Source organism: Leuresthes tenuis, unplaced genomic scaffold (assembly GCF_036924035.1).
Source record: "Leuresthes tenuis unplaced genomic scaffold, fLeuTen1.0.hap1 SCAF_13, whole genome shotgun sequence".
NCBI classification, from domain to species: domain Eukaryota; kingdom Metazoa; phylum Chordata; class Actinopteri; order Atheriniformes; family Atherinopsidae; genus Leuresthes; species Leuresthes tenuis.
The window spans coordinates 12,904,700-12,925,864 of record NW_027325367.1 but is presented as its reverse complement, the minus strand read 5'-3'; the positions used below and the strand labels follow the sequence as shown (position 1 = coordinate 12,925,864).

The 21,165-nt window shown below is 40.1% G+C and overlaps 1 protein-coding gene across 1 annotated transcript in view; it reads left to right on the top strand.

The window, feature by feature from the left end:
* Positions 1-19,568, top strand: part of esrrgb (estrogen-related receptor gamma b) — a 36,330-nt gene extending 16,762 nt beyond the window's left edge. Inside the window, exons 4-7 of the mRNA XM_072361989.1 lie at positions 7,341-7,451; positions 7,805-7,966; positions 14,461-14,730; positions 18,237-19,568. Coding sequence (XP_072218090.1) covers positions 7,341-7,451; positions 7,805-7,966; positions 14,461-14,730; positions 18,237-18,481 — 788 coding nt within the window. The 3' untranslated portion in view covers positions 18,482-19,568. The remainder of the gene's footprint in view (positions 1-7,340; positions 7,452-7,804; positions 7,967-14,460; positions 14,731-18,236) is intronic.
* Positions 19,569-21,165: the final 1,597 nt, after the last annotated feature.

Below are 21,165 nucleotides of genomic sequence, written 5' to 3'. Positions count from 1 at the left end.
TGTCATGCAAATAATCCCCCTGCTTAACACATTTCTGTTAGTGACACTAAATTCAAAAACAACTAATCTCTAACAGAAAGATCCATATAACTGCAATTGATCATTTGAGAAATAAAAAAGAATAGCTACTAATTACTTTAGAAAAGGTGATTAAAACTGCAAACAAAAGCTAATTTCTAAAATTTCCTAATGTGTTGACAGTATTTCAGAAATAAAACCAATTGTACCTGTTCAGTCTGTGTTTAGCTTATTAGCGTTCACCCTGATTGTATCATATGCAGTATTTATTTACTATTTCTAAAAATAGAATGGTTCGGGAATTTGTTTATAGGCTCCACTTACAGTTTTAAATATCCTGAAATAAAAACACGGTGTCACAGTTTTGTTATGTTCCTCCAGCACCAAATATTTCTTATGTTTGAGGCCAGTTAAATGCAAGCTGGTAGCACAAGACTGTATGTATGTCAGACCGGTTCATTTTCACTAATGCTGCTCTGCTGATATATTTGTGTTTGTTCTTCTCAGTCTGGGGTTATCCATTGTGCTGGCATTACAAGGCTATTTTTACACGCTCTCACTTTCTATGTCTTCAAGCCGGCCCAAACAGTTCAAAGGCTGAAACTATTAGGACATGCTTAGAGGAAAAACGCTCTGCCTGTGGGAAGCTCAGCTAAGCTGTGGGCAGTCAGTGTGTGTGTTAGAGAAGGAGTGTCACAAGCACCGCGATACATTGCACAGTTGGTGATTCTTTAAAAGTGATGGCCTTTAATTAAAGGTAAAAAGACATTTAATCTTAGCATAGTGCTGAGGTGTGACTTCTAAGACCCTGGATGGGAGGGGGGGCTTTGAACTTGGAATCAGTGGGGGGCGGAGTGGTGGGGTGTGGCTTGTCCTGCTTATTGCAATGAGATCACCAAATAACAAGTAGCCAAGGGCTGGTCATGGAAAAGGAACAATCACTTTGTGAAATATGAAAGTGGGTGTCATGTAACTGTAGACATGTGAACTGTCAGGAGACTTTTACAAGGTTCATAAGTTTATTTCAGTTAGATGAAATGACATTTGAGCCAAAGAAAAAGCACACTGAGCTCAACAAATATTTTATTCTATTATAAATCAAGTCAACATCACAGTGAACTTATCCGATTCTAAGAAAATTGGAATATAAACTAATAGAGAACAGTCAAGAAGTCAATTCAGAAAAACAAAAAACAACTTGTGTCTCCACATTTGGATAAATTGTCAAAAAGTAGAAAAATATGGGACTTTATACACACTTGTCCCACAAGCAGACCCAAAAAATTCGGGAGCAGATTGGCAGTGAGTTAAATGACAAGAAACAGTAGATTTGTATGAGTTATTCTGAAATAATCTAAGTTTAGCCTGCAGCAAAGACAAAACTTATACAGAAAACGTTGTTCCAGCAGAATATTAGCTACTACTTAATATTTGTCTTGAAGAAAATCAAAGACTCCGAGAACGAGCCAAAGACCTAATCTATGTAAATCACACAGAGCACCAATGTGATGCTAAACATGCTAAAGAAAAAGAAACTCCGTCTGATCAGTCCGTTGATGGCTCTTCTGAAAATACTTAAATAATTTAATAGATATTAGGCTTGAAACCCATTTATTTTCCACCAATTTTCCACATATGTTCCCTTTTGGCTCAAAAATACCAAGATTGCGACGATTAAATGCAGAGCTCGAGGCTTCACAAACAGATGGGGGATTTTAAGTGGGCCTGGGTGATTTCGCAGATGCAGGTTGTGGCTGTCAAAGTATAGGATTTCACAATATAGGTTTTACAAGTAAATGGTAAAAGGGTCAGGTGAGTTTGTGTCTTAGAAATTCAAGAATAAGAATAATAGAGATCATAGATACTGATAACAAACACCATATGCAAAAACTGATGTTCTGAAACATGTTTTGGACAAGTTTGGAGGAAATTTGAAGAATGTAGGCAGGTTTTATTGGACACAAAAACACACAAACAATGCAGTCTAATTTTGTAAATTATATACATATATCCCTCATGCCCGGATCATGTATTAGAAGTAATAATTGATTTATCTGATAAGTTCACATTTACCACATTTTGCATTGTAAACCTAATTTTCCATATCAGAATCTCGTATTCTCCACTCATCAGCATATTTTTGTTTACATACATATATATAAATATATGTTTTCTTTTACAGTTTTAAGTTCCCTGGTGTAAAACATCCCACAGCCGTGTCTGTACTACGGTAGTCAGAGTGCAGCAGTAACTTAAGAAACGTCTTGCTGAAGGTGCTGTGAGGGCTTGATGTGATCAGTTGTTCTAAAAGTATCAAATATTTCTCCACCTCATGCCAAGCATGCCATCCCGTATCATAAAGTGCCAGCTGCCAGGGTTTTTCAGAACCATTAGCAGGCTGGGAAAAACCCCTCCTCTTTGTGCCACCTGCCACTAATCAGCTGACTTCAATTCTCTAGCAGTGTTTACTGGCTTCAGGTGTGTTTGGAGTCCAGTAGTGCTCAGAACAAATAAGGTATTGTGAAGTGTGCCAGTATTATTTAGCAAGAAGAAAAGAAAGCTAATTGTGTCAGTAAATACACATTGTGCACATTTATATGTTTTATACACCTTCAGTCCTTATGAAATTCTGGAGGCTGTGCGGTTTACTGAAAGAGCAGATTAATTGAGTGTGAGGAACTAAATCTATGGGCTCATTGAAATCAGAAATGACAGGCATCCCTCCTGATCTAGCGTTTCTGCTGTGTCACAGCAGAGCACCTGGATGAGCTGGGTGAATGGTGAGCGGGCGGCTGGTTGAGCAAACCGGCCTCGCTGGCTGACCCCTTGAATGTCCAGTTGATGCTGATAAAAGGTCACAGGTTCAATGGAAAAACTCTCACGTAATTACAACTCGCGGAAGGTATGGTGTCAGTAACCACTGCCAGGAGCCAAAGCCTGCAGCTAATAGCAGCGCTAATACCCCTTACCATTACCATGTGGTGTTAAGTGATGCAAGAATTTTCTGGACTGAATTTATATTTTTACTTTGTGTTTTGAATCTTTTTTTTTTTGCTGCTGGAGATAGAAAATGAACTATTAGCGTTTAATGCTACAGGATCATTTTATTGTAGGTCTTTAAATCAGCATCACATCATCGTGTTGACACATTAGCATGTTTAAAAAGTATGACCCACTGAAACAGAAGCATACAACCCTGTAGACCTACTCAATTTCTGCCATGAAGGAAACTCTTTAACAGCTTGAATAAACGACACCTAAGCCTAGAAATCAGACCCGGGTGGTTTAGTGATAGTTGGGTGTTTTTGTAGAGATTTTCTGACACTGCTGTAATGTGGTGGATGAATACAAGCTGCCAGACTATTTTGGCAACCTACACCGCTGTCTCGCCCTCATCCAACCACAGATAGGGATCAGCAGTCTTTCCTGAGCGAACGTGGCTACCAGGGTAATGTTACAGCCTTATTTTCCTCCAGCCACATACACAAAAGATTAGTAAAGCCATATCCAATATCACAGACTGTCAGGTCCCTTCCCAATCAATAGGCTTGGATCAGAAACCAATCTATACACGAGGATTACATCATCAAAATAAAAATATACAATATGGGTGATTATAGTTATGGCTTTGCACGCATTTCTCTGCACCGTTTAAGGAACGGTGCAGAGCTGCTCTCTGTCTTTGTTTTTTTTCTTTGTATTACAAACTTGTCTATGCAACAGCATATGTGTGGGGCCTTGTTTGCTTTTTAGGGTGTCAGAGTAGCTGGCAGGCTGCAGCTGAGAGTCAGCGCCCACCCAGAGGCTCTGCGCTGGCCTGTCCTCACTGTCTGGCAGGTGATAGATCAGACACGGAGGCTAACACGTGTTCCTCTGAAGAGGGGGATTTAGTGAAGCGCTGACCTCTTTACAACCCTCTCATACACAGCACACATTCACATACACACATGTCAAGTGTATATCACCCCTGACAAGCGACATGGAACCGGACCTTGAGGTGCACGTTTCCTGCCAGCAGCCTTCTCCCTTTCCTCTTTTTCTCTTTTGCCCACTCCAACACACAACAGTTTGTTGGAGTGCACACCACAAAATGAGCACCTTCCACAGCAGCTCACCAGGGATCCTGGGATCAACCCAGCCATCTCCGGCATTGCAGATGTTTTCGATTATAGGCACATTTGTGTTTTCAGTATGGCTCTGTAATACACAGTAATACCACTTATGGACACGCCAGCTCAGCTTCATGAAAAGTGTAAAACATGATAAAGGGAGCAATGCCAGTGGTCCCAGTTGTGGGAGAACAACTCCAGCTTTGTCTTGTCAGCCCATCGGGGGGTTGGAGCAGGTGGGGCACCATCCTGATTTCTTCCTGTCTTCCCTCCCTCACAACAGCCCACCCAGAAATCAAACAAATCTGCCCAATGCTTGCTGTAACTCTTTAGAGGCTGGCAGACTTGGCCTTCAGCAGAAACCTGGAAGGGCACCGTCCGTGTGCTCAGTGAAGGGTGAGTGACTGCTCAGGAGAAGAGGGGGTGCACCGCATCCCTCTGATTTTTCCCAGCTAAAATAGGGAGCTCCTAATCTCCCTTTGGCAGCGTTAGCTAGCCAGCCAGTTCTGACACATTCTCTAGAAAGTAGCGCCTCTGACAGGTGAGAGGCTGAAAATAGTTGCGTGAGATAGACACACACATTTACACACACGCACGTGTTCAGATAGTAATACGCAATCTGGATTCGTACTGTGCTGGATGGCCACATCCATGTTTGTGCAATGGGATCTTTTCATTTTCATTTGATTTAATTTGTTTATGCTTGGTTGGTTTCTCACTCAAAAATATAGAAGTGGGAGTATAGGACAATTTTTTTTTTTTTGTAGTAACATGAAGAATTTAGACTATGTTGGATGTTTCTTGTGTACTTAAGTGGAAATATAATAATGGTACATAATTAACAGAACAAACAAGATGCAAAATATTACAACATTTTAGTGTTTCTTCTGACTGGCTTTATTTGAATAACTGCATTTTGAAGACTATGACCTTAACAAAACATAAAAGGAGTACTGGAAACTACTGTGGTGAGGTAAAGAGTTTTCAAATTACTGAATAAATTATTCACATTAAAGAATTAAATGGCTCTACAGGCAAAGAGTACACAAAGCTGCAGGAAAACACAACTGCTTCATTCAGGATTTTTGCTTTGAGGTTCCACGAGTCAATACAAATAGTGAATGTGAAAGGCGAGTCGGGGTCAGGTGGCCATAAAGATTGTTCAAATGTAAATACACCTCATCGTCTTTCTGCACACACATAAACACATAAATAACAAGGAGAGACTTTTGGCCTGTATCGTTGTCTTAGTCCAACTCTGGCAGGCAGCACAAAAGTGTATGACACCCTCATTACTTGTAACCCGACATCCATATTTTGCTTTACACACTTTATGAAAGGCCAGCAAAAATTAGGAAAAAAATATGTTTTATGTTTTTAAGGTGCCAATCCACCTGCCTCCATATCACAAGCTTGTTTCTGAACCTGCATTGTCCTGAAGCATGAAGGCTTGTGTGGTAGTGAGGCTTGAGGTGTGGAATGTTGTGCTGACGATGCCTCCCTCCTCCCCACTCCCCAGCCCTCCACAAGGGGCCTCATCCAGCTGTCTTGTTGTGGTCAGATTCTCAGTACTGTTCCGTATCACATGGGGGGAAGATAATCCTGCATTGGTTGAATCTGGCGCGAGCTGGGACAGGCAGAGCGGTGAGGGTAGAGATGTACACCCAATGCTAAGGGGAGGGGAGAAAGAGACAGACAGAGGGAAAAGTCAGTGAAAGAAAAGAAAATGAAGATTTTTCTCGCAGAAAACTGATACGTTCAGCCAAAAACAGCAGCTTTCTTTGTCTTGTTTCCCATCCCTCCCATTCTTCAGCATTATCTAACCCTTCTTTTTCCTCTCTTGTTTTCTCTGCCCTCCAGCCTCGGGTCTCAGCCATTTTCAGTGCCGCTAAGCTGTAAACTGAAACTGGTTAGCGCTGAGCTCTTAATTCTTGTCAGCGACTATTAATTATGAGCCAGTTGGATGTTCTAGTTCAAACAGCCCCTGCGGATCTTGGAATTCAAAGTCCGGCTGTTTGGTCACTTGTCGCTTGTCACAGCCTCATGACCCAGCAGCCCACAGCAGGGAAACCAGCAAGTGTGTGTGTGTATGTGTGTGGATAGTTGCAGCAACAATTCACTGTCAGTCTTAAATTTATGGTTTATACCTACTTAATATGCTTTTGCATCGCATAAGCTTATTGTTTTGGAAGCCTTTACTAACTGCATATCCCTTTATTAGGCCTGTGTGCGTTGTTAAATAGAGAGAAGCTTTTGAATTGATTTAATATCTAGAGTACATGCACACAGTTTCCTGAAGTATAATTTATTATTTTAAATTTAACTTAAGCAAGAGTAATGGTAAAACAACAGCTAAAGCACCTTCTACCGCAAACCCAGCTCCTGGCTGCCTAACTGACTAATTAAAACCACATCCACATGTGTTCAAAGAACAAGAAGTCTATTTGCAAGCCTTATTGATTACTTTAAGGCGTACAAATGGAAAGCTGTGTTAGGAGAGGGGCTCTCGATTTAGCTTCAATCTGCCAGGCATAAAATGATCTCACTGTGTTTGCTGGGAAGAATGAGCTCCCTCTGGGCACGCTGGGTAATTAGGTTAGTGGATAGTCGGTGTCAGGAAATTGAAAGACCATCCTAATCGGATTCTTTTGTTTCCAGGGGAATCAAAGGAATTTATATGAGTCACTGGGAAATCTCACACGACTCAATTCCACTTGACCATGTAAAATCTGTTTGCTCTCCCTCAGTGCTCAAACAACTTTTAATACACGCGTGTAAATTCAGCACATAAGGTGCATCGAGCCTGTGTCCTCTGCGATGGCTTTGGAGATAATCCCAGATGTGTCACGGTTGTGTGTTTAGACCTCTGCTGAACAGCCCTGCTTGAGAGTCAAAATGCTGAAAGTAGAGGAATAGGTTTCACTAATCACAGTCTTGCTTTTTTCTTCGGCAAAAAAAAACAAAACACTGACTACGGTTAATTATATTTGGATTTTTTTTTAGTTTAATGACTGAAAGAATAAACCCAAATGTAACATCAGAAGATTCTTATGAAATTTAGCTGATTGAGAGAAAAGTGAAGCAGGAAAAATAACTTAAATTTTTAAACTATTACAGTCGATCGAATTCCTCTTCATTATATTCTTCTAAATAATCAAAATTAGACTCTCTTTGGTTTTGCTGCCATTGTACAAATGTGATCATTGTTTTCAGGTGTGCGTCTGGACCGGGTGAGAGGAGGGCGACAAAAGTATAAGCGGAGGTTGGACACAGAAAACGGCACCTACCTCGGCCTCACGATCCCCCCTCCAGCCAAAAAGCCATGTACGTATTCCAACTGTTTTTTATTGGTTTTTATTGGTTTTTGGAGGATTTTTTGGTCTACTCATGTATTTATCTTTCACTAAAATCTGGGTGAAAGATCTGCATCACAGAAAAGTTTAATTGTGCACACGTAAATACTACACAAGTTTGTTGGGATCTAAAGCTGTAAACTGCAACACTGTGAAAAGAAACATATAGATACTTTACAGCATCTTATTGATAGAAACGTGCTGATCACTGGTAAAATTCAGTCAGATTCATCATTCATGCAGTCTCCCATCTGACTTACTAAACTATTTAAAATAAACTCTTCCCCCTCTCTTTATCCCTGCATCCTCCCTTTACTCTCTCAGTGACAAAGATCGTTTCCCATCTCCTGGTGGTTGAGCCAGAGAAGATCTATGCCATGCCTGACCCTACCATGCCTGACGGAGACATCAAGGCCTTGACCACTCTGTGCGACCTGGCCGACCGCGAGCTGGTGGTCATCATTGGCTGGGCCAAACATATCCCAGGTGATGAATGATGCTGTTGTGTTGGATCTAGCTGTGTGAACACAGATGTTTTGATTACAAAATATACATTGTACCACGTGCTTTTTGAATATTGATTTGCGGTGAAATCAAAATCAATAGATCAGCACCAAACCATACAACTGCCATTTGCTCAATTTCTCGAAAAAAATATCTTAGATAAGAAACAGAGTACCATAAGTTGCTCATTTTAAAAAATATATTATAAGGAAAGAACTTCATGTTTGCTGTTTGACTTGCTCAAACATTACAGTGAGATTAGTGAAGTAGTTCACAGACTGTTGTACATAACCCCTCCATCCTCCCACTCACACACATGTACACACACAGGATAATTAACATCTGCTACTCATCTGCACCTATGGGAGAAGTGAGTCCCATATTCTGAAATCTAATCAATAAAGAGCAGCTGAAACCTTTGATTTGACTGGGTGGGATGGGAGAGTCTGGGGGCTGGGATCCGCCCCTATGTCAATGTATTCCATTTCAATTCCAGACTTAAAGAAAGCAATCCTCTTACTTACTTAAGGAGACTACGCAGAGCCTGTGGTAAAATTGATTTATTTGGAGAAACACTGGCGGATTTCCCCTCTCCTTCTTGGTGAATTCTTAAATAAGACTTTTTATGCAAATATGAGATCTTGTTTTTCCCCTCTTTATTAGAGACAGATGCAGGTTAGACTGAAAACATAAGCAATTTATTGAGCCAGTCTAACAAAACATGCAGAAAGTTGCACATGTTGCTAGTTATTTATTACTCAGCTATTATTAGGTTAAATAAAGTGATATTTTAATTGTTTTTTTTAAATGAATTTTCAAAAGGTTTATCTCAGTTTGTTGAGCTTTGGTAATTTGGTGTGTCCAACCGACAATACAAGCACAAAGTTTGTTTACTGGTTCATGACACAATGATTATTTGCAATCTAAGCACCCAAACTGAAAGTCTGTTATTAAAATATCATGATAATCCAGATTGATTTATCTGATACATACCTAAACATATCAAGAGCATTTTAAAAAAAAAATGTATCCATCTTGATTTTAGCAAACACTAATCAGCTGCTTATCTGCCCAGGGTTTCCCCGAATCATTTATTTGTCTTCAGATTTATGTTTGACACTTGAAGCAAGACCATGAATCTTTTGCTGAGCAGAGGCAACTCCGTTCGCCGCTGCTTCGAACATGACAACGTGGCGCCCCTGAACCAAGCACAAAATCATCATCCTTTTATAGGCAACTAATCACAGTGTCTGCCCTTGTCAAACTGACGTATTATCTGATATGTGTGACTGAAATGATCTGGACTCAGTAAAGGTTCACGCTAAAGTGTAGCTAGTAGGAACGAGCTTAATACTGGTCACACCAGGGATAGTCCTTCCCTTTGCAGAGATGCTATCTCACACCAACAGAAAATGAACCCAACATGGCAATAGGTCGCTCTAACATTACGACAAATCAGCTTCACATCTTAATGACTTGCATGGGTAAATAAAGGTTAGATTAAATATTTTTAAAAAGTCAGTCATTTCAAAACTAAATTTGTCAGCTTTTTGTCATAGTCAGCAATAGTCTGTGGCATTGTTCATTCCTCTGCCTTCTCTCTGTGGCTGATGGAGGAGAAGCCTCAACAACTATGTTTCCATGTAACTGTCAAAGCACTTTGACGTGAAGCTTTGAAATAGTTTAAAAAAGGAAAAGAACTGGATCGAAGCACATAAACTAGGCTGCATGCTGTCTTCAGAGGGTGGCGTTATAGGGTCATTTTTACACGGCTCTAATAAATGCAGAGGAAGATGTAGAGATCGCTAACTGAAAACAAAAAATAGAAGAAGAAACAAAAGAAAAGAATGTACCAGGTGCTAGAATTATTTTTTGGGCCTTGTACTTTCGATTTGATAAGACACATGAGTTAAATGCTTATTATCTCAGAGCTCATTCAGCAAACACAGCATACACAACGCAGAAACAACAGAAACGTTTTACTCCCATGCCAAGATGTGACATAAAGTAGCCAACGGTTTGTAGAAAACGGCGATAGAAGTTATAAGTAAATGGCATGTCTGTTTGGCAACCCTGCTATGATCAATGAAATCTGTTGTGGAGTCCAAAGCAGCTCTTTGAACATCAGAGGAAAGATTGAGAGGAACTGTGAAGCCTGATTAAGCAATTGGACAGCAGAGTGCTTGGTTTTAAGGCAAGGGTGCCGTCTTACTAATCTGGACAGAAGAACAAGCATTAACAAAACGAGAAATTCTGCCCAAAATGCTTCTTTTTTTTTTTCTTCAACTCTTTTTCGTTCAGCACCTTTATAAATGTGATACATCTTGACAACTAGTACACTGGTACAGAAAGGATATATTTCTTGTGCCTTGTTTTCTGCTACATTTTCTATGTAAATTATAGATCGTGTATGCTGTGAGAATCTAAATTCAGACCTGACATAAGTATTTAAGAAGCATGTGGCACTCTTGGGACACTTTATCCGGGGCCACCGGGTCAGCATGTCACCGAGTAACGATTAAGACAAAAAGGGGTCCCTACAGTTTAAGAGTCCACACCCACCATTACACTCATAGCCCACTGCCCAAATGGCCTTAACAATGAGGTAATAAGAGTCCTTAGTGCGGATTGCTCCATTAATGTAGGAGTCTTTTACCATCCAGATGTGGTGAGCTGGGAAGAAACACGCAAAGCTGAATGGGTTTTCTGTTACATATTGTGATATTGAAGGATTAAATATTCGTAGCGAACAACTGGGCTCAAGATAACTTATTTCAAAGTGTTTTGATGTTTGAGACGACAGCTGTAACTTGTCGCTCAGTAGCAGCTTATTGGCCGTTACACTTAAACACACTGGCATGAAAGAGAATTTGTTGCTCGGCTGTCTGGGGTCAGGAGCAGCAACTAATTTGTGCCACACACGCACACACATATCATTTCCAACGTCTACACAACGTGTAGATCGTAAGAAGTCAACAGCACTGAGCGGCTTCTGGTATTTAATGCTCACTCAGTTCAGAGCGTCGCTTTCCTCCTCTTCGATTGTTTTTCTCGTTTTTTTCTGCCTCTCCTGCCTACACAAGCACACACACACGCACTCCACTATCATATCTTTCACTCTCTCAGGCTTCTTGTTCTCCAGTTCCCCAGGCTCTCCCCCTCCCACTCCTCCTGCTCATATAGGGCCCTCTAGTCTCATTATTACCTCTGTCTTTTTATTAGGCGCATTAGGGCTCTTAGGAGGCCTGTAATGATACTAAATGAATAGAGAGTGAACTGCTGTCTGTTTTAGACCCAGCTCTCAATGACAGCTTCAAGCTTCACTGCCAACCACTCAGTCTCTTCACTGTGCTGAATAGGGATTCAATTTGTTCTTTGATCTGTACTTGTACTGTACTGTTGCGTCGCCGAACCACTTTTCTTTTATACAAACAATCGCCTTTGGCGTGTTGAGAATTTCTATTGTACTTTATAGTAATAGTCAGCAATGACATATTGTTAATGGCATGCTACAGTGGCTATATGGCTTGTAGCATGATGGTGTGTTTCATGTAGATTTACAGTCCCAGTATGTTGAATCTAATTTGCAGTGCAGAGACTGAACTGACTCGGTGTTGTTGTCATCTTCACACTGCAGTTTAGGCAACAAAATAACTTTTGTTCTGGCTAGAGAAAGATCATGATGACAGCTGAATGTTTAAAAAAAAGTAATAATTTTCAGTATGACCAAGTACAAATTCCCCCCTCTCATCTCTTTTATGATGAAGTATTATGAAGAGACAGTTACATACAGTCCAATAAGATCCAGTTGTGAAATCTAGAAATACAATTCCTCACTCAATAAAACTTATTCTTTATGTTATTTATGATATTTCCTAACCCTAATTTTGGTGGTCGTCCAACATGGCTCATCTAGCCAGAGTTTGCCACTATAGATTTGTCACTATATATTCATACATTTACTCACCTGACTGTCTGCATTTCGTCTGCTTTGGCCAGCCTAAAGTAGATCAATGGGTCTGTAGCTCTGTGGCTGAATGTGTCCACACATGTGAGAAAGATTTCATGTTGTATTCCTTTTATAACCCTTGGCAACACACTTTTTCGGAATGGTCAAAGGACCAGTCAATGCACTAAAGAGTGATTACTGCTCAGTTTTGCGCAAAATGTCAATAGAATAACAAAGAAACTGATTCTGATTTTTGTACTGGTTTCAAAATGTGAACCAATATTTCATTAATAAGTGCATTGCATCCACAGTATGTTGTTCCCTTGCTGTGTCTACGGTGTTCCATAAGAGTTTTTTCAAATATCGGTGTATAGCGTATTTTAAGGATTTAATTTGTTTAGCTAAATAGCTAAAAGGAAGAAGCCTTTACATTCCCCCCTGTGACATTGTTAACCAGTAGAAATTTAAGGTATCTCTTGTCTCTGTTCATGCTTTTAGTCATCAGGCAGTGAGACTGCAGACACGAGGGACATTGACGTTCCCCAGTTTGCTCAATATTGTGTCATGTTTGGTCAAACGGCAGTAAATCAGTGGGTGAAATATTGATATTTCATCAGGGGGGAATCACCTTCCACAACGACACTTAACTCAGCCTCCACAGAGAGACGTACCTGAATCTCCAGGGTGACCTCGGCGAGTCAAGAAGTCACTTCATTGCTTCTGTAAATTGAGTGGAAAGGGAAAGAGAAAAAAAAGTGGCTGTGGGGAAAGGGAGGTCTGATTGAGTAAAGGAAGTAAAGGTTGAGGAGGGGGTTAGTTCTTCCACAGATGACATGACCACTCAGAAATAAACCAATGTTGGTGATTCCAAGCTTATTCTGACTTTCTTGTTGTTCCATAATGAGAGGTTGATACAGTAGATATTAAAAAGTCTTATTTTTAGTCTGAGTCATTACTTCTTACAAATACATGAGCGGATTTTAATGCAGCTTGTTTACCAGTGTAGTCATGATGTCCTTCCTCTGTGTTCTAAGTACACCTCACAGGATTAAAGTCATCAATTTTCTTGAAAAGGGTCTTTTGGGAATCTAAATTCATGCATTGCTGATACAGCCTAGATATCTACATTCAGGGATCCTGTAGTCCTCCCATCCCCCCACTAAACATGTACCGGATGTCCTCCATCAGCTGTCTGTTTGTCAGATCTGAGGCTTGGATCGATCCCCCTTTCGCATTTGGTGGACTGATTACAATCTACTAATCAATGACACCCCCAGCACTCTTTTCTCTCCAGCTCATTCTCTCTCTTTCCATCGTTTCTCTATTTGCTTGATAAGAAACATCGGGAGGGCCCCTTTTAAGTCAAGCTGCCCAATTCCGATCCATACAAGTTCACATTTAAGTAAACAGCGTGGTGGGTTCAAGGCCCCGGTCAATACCTCACAATCACCTTCCTATTCACCATGGAGTAGTGAAAAGTATTGTGGTGGTTGGAGTCTTTTCAGGTGTCCTTCTGTTTGATGTGGTGTGTGTGAATGTTAGAGGAGAGAGTTGATGGGTCGACCTCGAGATCTGGATGAATTGCCACTCTGAGTTCAAAAGGGGAAGCACCAAAGAAGAAGGAGAAAGTTGTGTGGAATATGCTTGTAAGCTTTTGTTTAACTTGAACTTTTCTAGGTTTAAAGTATTTACCATACTAATATCATAAAGTATTAAGTCTTTATGTTTATGGCTTACATAACTGTATATTTTAAGCAGTTTTAATCCAAGCTTCCAGACACACATTGGTATAAACTGATGTAAACAGAACTTATTTGCAATGTACTTTCCTTCTCTTACCAGTTTTCTGATATCTCGCTTTTTGGGAATTTTCAAATATCATCAATCATCAGCATACTTTAGGTTCTTGTCTGCTATCCTCAGTGGGCTGGAAATGCAATTCAGTCATATCCGCAATGTAGTTTTTGCATTATATCCTGCTTCCCGTTGCACAACACATCACATACTGATAGTCTCTTGTTGTTCGGTATATGTAGAATGACACTGACCTAATGACAAATTATAAATAGTTACTTTAGCCTTTTCCTATAAAAGGCTGATTTAATTTCATACCAATAATTTTGTCACAAATAAAATTACTTTCTTCTATTCTTTCTAAGAGGTAACAGGGGTTAAGTTTGTTCACACTGACCGGGGTCTCATGTGCTTAAAGACTGGATTGCAGAAGGACTGCCTGTTGATGGTAGAAACAGCCCTGGCTCATGTTTCAAAGGCCCTCTACACTGGACAGATTTATATTCCTCCCTTAAGCCACCACATACAGCGGCTGGCCTCTGTTTCAAGTTGGACTTCTCGGGGATTGTACCGCAATTGTACATAGTCCATAAAACATATGGAGGACTCAAGTTGGCCAGTTTCAAAGTTAATAAGCTGATCAGTTTCAGTGTCACATGACTTGACTCTGTGAGTGCCCAGCAATAACTAGAAAGAAAATCCCACAATGTAACAAACTCTCTCATTTCCGCAGGTTTTTCCACACTCTCGCTTGCAGATCAGATGAGTTTACTGCAGAGCGCCTGGATGGAGATCCTGGTGCTGAGCATCGTGTTTCGCTCGCTGCCTTGCGAGGATGAGATCATGTATGCAGAGGACTATGTGGTGGACGAGGAGCAGGCAAGGATCTCAGGCCTTCTGGACCTACATGTCGCCATCCTGCCGCTGGTTCGACGCTACAAGAAGCTGCGCATTGAGAAGGAGGAATTTGTCACGCTCAAAGCCATCGCGCTCGCCAACTCTGGTAGGGTCATTCCCGATAGTACTCACTAAACTTGAATGCTGTGTTGTGCATTTGGTGTCCTGGATATGCAAATATACAAACTCTTACAAGCTAAATTTTGGGACTAGCTCCTTCATTTATATGCACTCTCTGTACAGTATACATTCTACAATCCCACACAGATGAACATAAGTATGGGGCAGTATGGCAGTATAGGGGTTTAGGACAAAGTCGGGGCCTGAGGATTGTTCCATCAAGCTCCCAAAAAGAACATGGCCACTCCACCACCGACTCACGGCTGCAATTGAGCCACGTCAGCATTTTAATCATAAAGATGGAGCGTCAGCAAATTAAAAAATACTGAAAGTCAAAGTGAAAACTCGGCAAAATATTTCCCCGTTCATGCTTGTGGCCTTGAGGTGCGACACACATCATGAGACAAAAAAAAACAAACACACATGCACAGACAAAGAAAATCAAATTCAATGAAGTAGAAAAAAAATTAATCAAACATATTTCAGAAAACATAACAAAACCAGATACCCAACAAAAATAACAAAGCATCAAAAACACATCATATCCTATTAGATAAATAGAACTTAAACACAATGACAATTCAGAAAACAAATTAGATTGAAAATAAGGGGACTTTTTGAAAATCACACAAAACAACAAGAGCTCGAACTTAACATTTCAACAACAAAAGTGTTTTGTTTCCCGATTTGTTTATGAGTTTTGGGGAATGATGTTGGGATTTTTTCTTTCTTTTCTGTTTTAAAGGTTTCATTGTTGTGTTCTTAAATGTGTTTTGAGAGATTGATTTTCTGCATTTGTTTTCTGCCATGTTGTTTCTTTTTCTCGTTGTATTTACGGTTCTGTTTTTGTGTCGTTTGTCGCCTCGGGGCCACTGCTGTAAACCAAAGAGTGTGTTCTCAAATTACTTTGGATTCACAAATATTTGACCTTTTAAAGGCTGATTTCTTTTGAGGTATCGTCAAGAACTTTAGTATTCAGTGACACGCCACCTCTGTCTCCTGTAAAACATCAGTCAGAGAAGAATATAAACAGTGACCGATCATGTAATATTTGTAAAGGAAAATATGCAACAGAGCTATTTTACTTGTTTTCATTGGACTTAAGCCTACTGATTGTACAAATTGATCCATTTGGCTAAATATCTTTTATTTTTCTCTACAGTAACATGAGCCTGACTGGAATGTAAAACTCTCAAATCTCAAATAAATCAAGATCATTGGCATATAATTAAGCAAGTGTTGATGAATATCTTGAATATCTTCAACAATGACAATTTACTCACAAGAGTGGATGTAAAGGTCAGGAGTATGTTTTATTTTTTCTCTTTTAATTCCACACAGGTGTGTGAGTGTGTGCACAGCTGTGCTTTAATTTGCGTGTGAATACACAAGCATGCGTGTGCGACTGTCAAATCGCGCTCCCATTCTCTCCATCTCCATAACAGTGGCTGCCAGCGTGCCTCAGCCGAGGGAGATATATTTAGCATTTCATTAGAAAAACAGGGGCTGTCAATAAAATGTGTTAAGTGGAGTGGAATGAGCGTTGGGGAGCGACGGGCCTCGTTTGTTCCAATGTGAAGATGCTGCGCCCGTATTGACAGTTTGCTTTTCATGAGGCTGGGCCTGTCCCCCACTAATCAATGCCTGTTAGGAGTCTTTTCTCCTGCCTGACTGAAAAATGAAAAATGCTGAGCCCAGAGCTTTAGTCTTCTGATGACAAACACTCTGTGTGAGAGGTAGAGGGAGTAAATGAGAGGGGAGGGAAGGTGATGGAAAGGTAAAAGAGAAGTGTGAGAGAGGAAGGCACGGGGTTGTGAGGGTGGCTCAGGGAGGGCAAGAGGGCAACTTCGGCTCGTTTGAACAAAGTCTCACAGAGCTTCGGCTCCAGTGGTCCTGTGGATGTGACAGCTGTGGAAATTCAAGGCCATTGATTTTGTAATTAGCAGAGTATCGACGGGATTGATGCCAGGCTGCTGACGGATTACATGGAAATTGTTTCTTCAAAGTTAGTTTTGCATTCCGCCCCTAACCTCCTTAAACACACACACATGACAACACACATGCTCGCTCTGTGCTTTTACACACTCTTGAAAATATTTTCTTTTCCCCTCCCTCTTTTCTCTTTCTTGCACACACACACGCGAGCGCGTGCGATGGCACAGCCAAACGAGGATCAGATCAGTATTAACATGAAGGTTTCAAATGAAAAGTGCTGGAACACATGTGCGGTCCACATAGCCTAGTTAATTTCCCAAGATAGAAATGCAATTTACACAGAAGGCGACTGGTAAAAGAGACTTAATCAGTCAGTTAGGAACATAATTAGCCTTGTACTTTTCCTTTTTTCTGCCTCATTTACATGTTCGTACACGGTCTTAACTTCACTCCACAACTTTCATGACACATAGCAGAGCTGATCTAATTCACTCACTCTTCAGTCAGTAGCCATGTTTGGTTTTGCTTTTAAGATGATTGTGTATGACTTGATTAAATTATAATACCATATAAAGTTGAGTTTTGTTGCACGCAGTTTCATCCATGAGCTGATGAGCTGTGTATACAATGTATACACAGATTAGACTTGACGTTGTAAATCTGTGCTGTAAAACAGGCTGAAAGCAAACCACTGCTCATCCATTAAAACTCTGCATGAGCTCGTCCTTTTGAGGACAAGCCTGTTTTTCTCTAGCGTGTAGACTTATACATGGAGAGCAGTTTTTAATAAGTCTCAACTGGTTTTATTTTAGAGCCTATACATAAGGGGGCCAACTGCTCTTTCTTATGGAAATGAAGGCCATCTGCCACCATCATTCAGCTGAACGATATCCTAGTAATGCAGCCATCTGAATTCATTAGCGGAGAGGGGGATGTGGTGGATGTATGTGGTCCATGATACCTAAAAGAAATGAATCTTTTTCCTGTCCCACTGTACATTTATTCAGTCCAGCATTACCTGTATCTCTCCCCAGAGTCTCAGCCACATACAGGCATTTATTTAGGGAGTGTCATTAACCACTAAGGAGAGAAAAGCTCTCTTTAAAATTACTTGTTCACATATACAAGCTGTGGAATGTAAAACCTCATAATGCAGCTGCAAGTTGCAAATGAGGTTGTTGCTGCAGCTGCAAGTATTTCTACCGTCATGCAAATGAACAGAAATGCTGCTCTAAGATATGACAAAGACGAAACATCTCAAGCCAAAACTTAATTAATTTTTAGATTTTCCAGTCTTTCATTCTCGTGGGGGAAAAAAAAACAAATACATGTTTTAGACACTTTGTCTTAATACAGTTTGTCTTCTGAATACACATTTGATAGAATAATGTGTCAGCAAATTTAGATATGTTATACAAAAAATAATGTCTTAATGTAAGTAATCAACAGGGGAAGTTTCATGGTGTTCTCGCAGTTGGAAATTTTACACTATTCTGTTGTGGTGTAACAGCTGTGTTTTCCGTCCTTCTTTCTTCTTCATTTCTCCTCTTGCTCCAGACTCCATGCACATAGAGAACATCGAGGCCGTCCAGAGGCTCCAGGATTCCCTACACGAGGCCCTGCAGGATTTCGAGGGCTCCCAGCACCCAGAGGACCCCCGACGGGGAGGCAAGCTGCTAATGACCCTGCCTCTGCTCCGTCAGACGGCTACCAAGGCCGTTCAGCACTTCTACAGCATCAAAATGCAGGGCAAAGTCCCTATGCATAAACTATTTCTGGAGATGTTGGAGGCCAAGGCTTGACGCCTGGGTCAGATGCTTGACAGACAGTTGCATCACCCGGTCCGAGGCGAGTGACAGCCCGTCAGAGATAAAGGTGGAGTGCCAATTGAGTCAAAGGTTGAAGCTTGGACTCCGGAGTCATTTTAACACTTTTAAACAGTACTAAGGGTAAAAGGAGGAGTTGGACTAGTTTTAAAAAGGGTGACTATCAACCAGATTGAAGTGGGATCATGCATATGTATATAGAGATGTTGTGTACAGAAATAAGGTAATTGGGGTCTTGTTATAACCAGAGACCCATTGCTCTATATCACCTGAAGCTTCTGTGAATTTCTTTCTTATTTTATTTTATTTTTAAAAATGAAAGTGTGATAATATAAATGTCCAAAAAAACTGTACAGCTACGTAGCCACATGATGTGTTTCTGTTTCCTTATCTCATATTTTCTAATCTCAGTTGTTAAAGCAATAGTCTATAACTGGTCTACATAATATATGTGTACTGTAAATTGTGTGAAATTGCACTTGACGTGGGGGTGGGGGGGGTGGGGGGGATTGTTGGACATATTCTTAAAGTCATCATCAAAAAAAGTAACACCGGATTACCCATTTCCTCATAATGTATTTACCTCGTGGTAGCTTCATTGACTCAGTGGTTCAGTCAACTTGGTGCTTACAGAAGGACAGTGGTTGGCTGGTGATCACTGCTCACTAAGTGTTTGCACTAAGCATCTACGAATAATGTGGCAATAATGGGTATTGTACAAGCTAGCTCTGTCTGAGTCAGCGTTTTTTGCTTGTAGAGACTGAACCTGTCTTCTCTCTGTGTTAATCATACACGCATACTGGCAACTAAACATGCTGTGAAACATAGACATGAGAACGATAAGCTATATTTTGTGCTGAGGATTTCTAAGCTTAACTGTACAGCTGTGTGTCAAAGAGCTTTTTGTTAAGGGACACGATACCAGCAGCATCTCTTAGATTAATGCTATCTAATACTCTGTTTAATGCAACCTGATAGCCCTGCAATAAATATTACTTTTGTGATGATTGTATTTTTCAGTCTGCGTCACATAGCCACACATTCAATGATCTGGTCATTTTTACATTTAAATTTAAATTTATGGTTGCATTGTATTGTCAAGATTTTTTTTTTCTTGTGTCCACCTGTCTATGTTAAATTTTTCAAACAATTGTCACTATATTGGCTATACTGACTTTCATGGCCGATCTTTCTGGGCTTCCAGTGTCACCAGCTGATATCAGGATAGCAGATTTTGTTTTTACATGGTGGCAAAGGCATAACCCGCTTTACTCTGGTTTACTTTGATATTTTTAAGCCAGTCTCAGCCAGTTTCCCAATGGCTAACTCACCAACCAAACAGGTGGTACAGTTATTTTTCCTTTCAACAAAACTTTATTCAGAATCTGATCATGGACATCCAGGCCTGCACTTTCTGTGGATCATTCAATGTTTGGATGCAGAATAATTCAAAATTTACTTAACGATAGCTGATAAAAACTAAACCTCAGTGAAACAAAAGCAAATATCTGTGTGTATTAATTAGTTTTTTGGTCAGTCATATGTCTTTGCCAAAGTCTGTGTATTAGCCTCACACATCTAGATTTTGAACACTTTTAATTGCTCTGGATTTTTTTCTTTTTTTTTCTCAGAAAATTTGAACTACAGGGTAAAATATTAAGGCTCAGCCATAGGATGCTGAAATTGTCCAGGTTCATATAACAGGACAGCTATGCTATATCACGACTGTCTTTTAATTCAACATCATAGCTCCTTTATGAAGCTGCAAAACATTGATTAAGGTGTCGATAGGCAGTAATGGTTTTTATCTCTCTTTTCTTAAACCAACAGTCAGCTGTGGATATTTGTCAGTAAAATGGCATTTGTATCTGAAAACAACTAAAATTTCGCTCTGAACTGCAACAGTGATGACAGAATGCAATATTGCACCTCACTGATGCTTTGCATCTTCGTTTATTTTAGTTAATATAGATGAAGGTGCTAATCATCGAATAAAGCTCTGTGTACAAACATTGACACTAATAAATTAATATAATCCAGAAATTATCGTAAACCTTTAGAGTGTAATATTTATCAGTGGCAAACCAGTTGCCAAATCATTCAAAGAAAGCAGTAATCGTAATGTGATAGTTAACAACATGCCATATTTCTTACTGTCCTAATAACCTGAGCAGATTTCATGAAAAATGCAATCGTAAAATCAAGATATTATAATGATAAGTTAAGCAGCTGTTCTTAGGATTTTAGTGAGACAGATATTGTCCCTTGTGAATGTTTTAAAGCAGTTGTCTTTAAAGTGTCAAGTGCCATTAGCTTCTGCCCAAACGAGAAGAAAACATAAAGCCAAGCGACCAGTAACTATGACGATCCCCAGAGGGACACTATTGATTCACTGTAATGTAATGCATAGATAATTATAACCCAATGCCATAGAGAATACGGTGCCTATAGCGCACTTCCCCAGTTGTTAATCAGCTAATCCATCCCGGTTGAAATGAGGGATGTATTTATTCAGTAGCAAACCAAAGCAGAAAACTGATACCACTGCATTTTGAGCAAGCCTGCTGTTTCTACATAAATGGGGGGTTACAGCATATTGTTGGTGATTAGAACTTAAATCTACTGTCTTCATTCTATTTGTGGTGGGGATTACTCCAAAC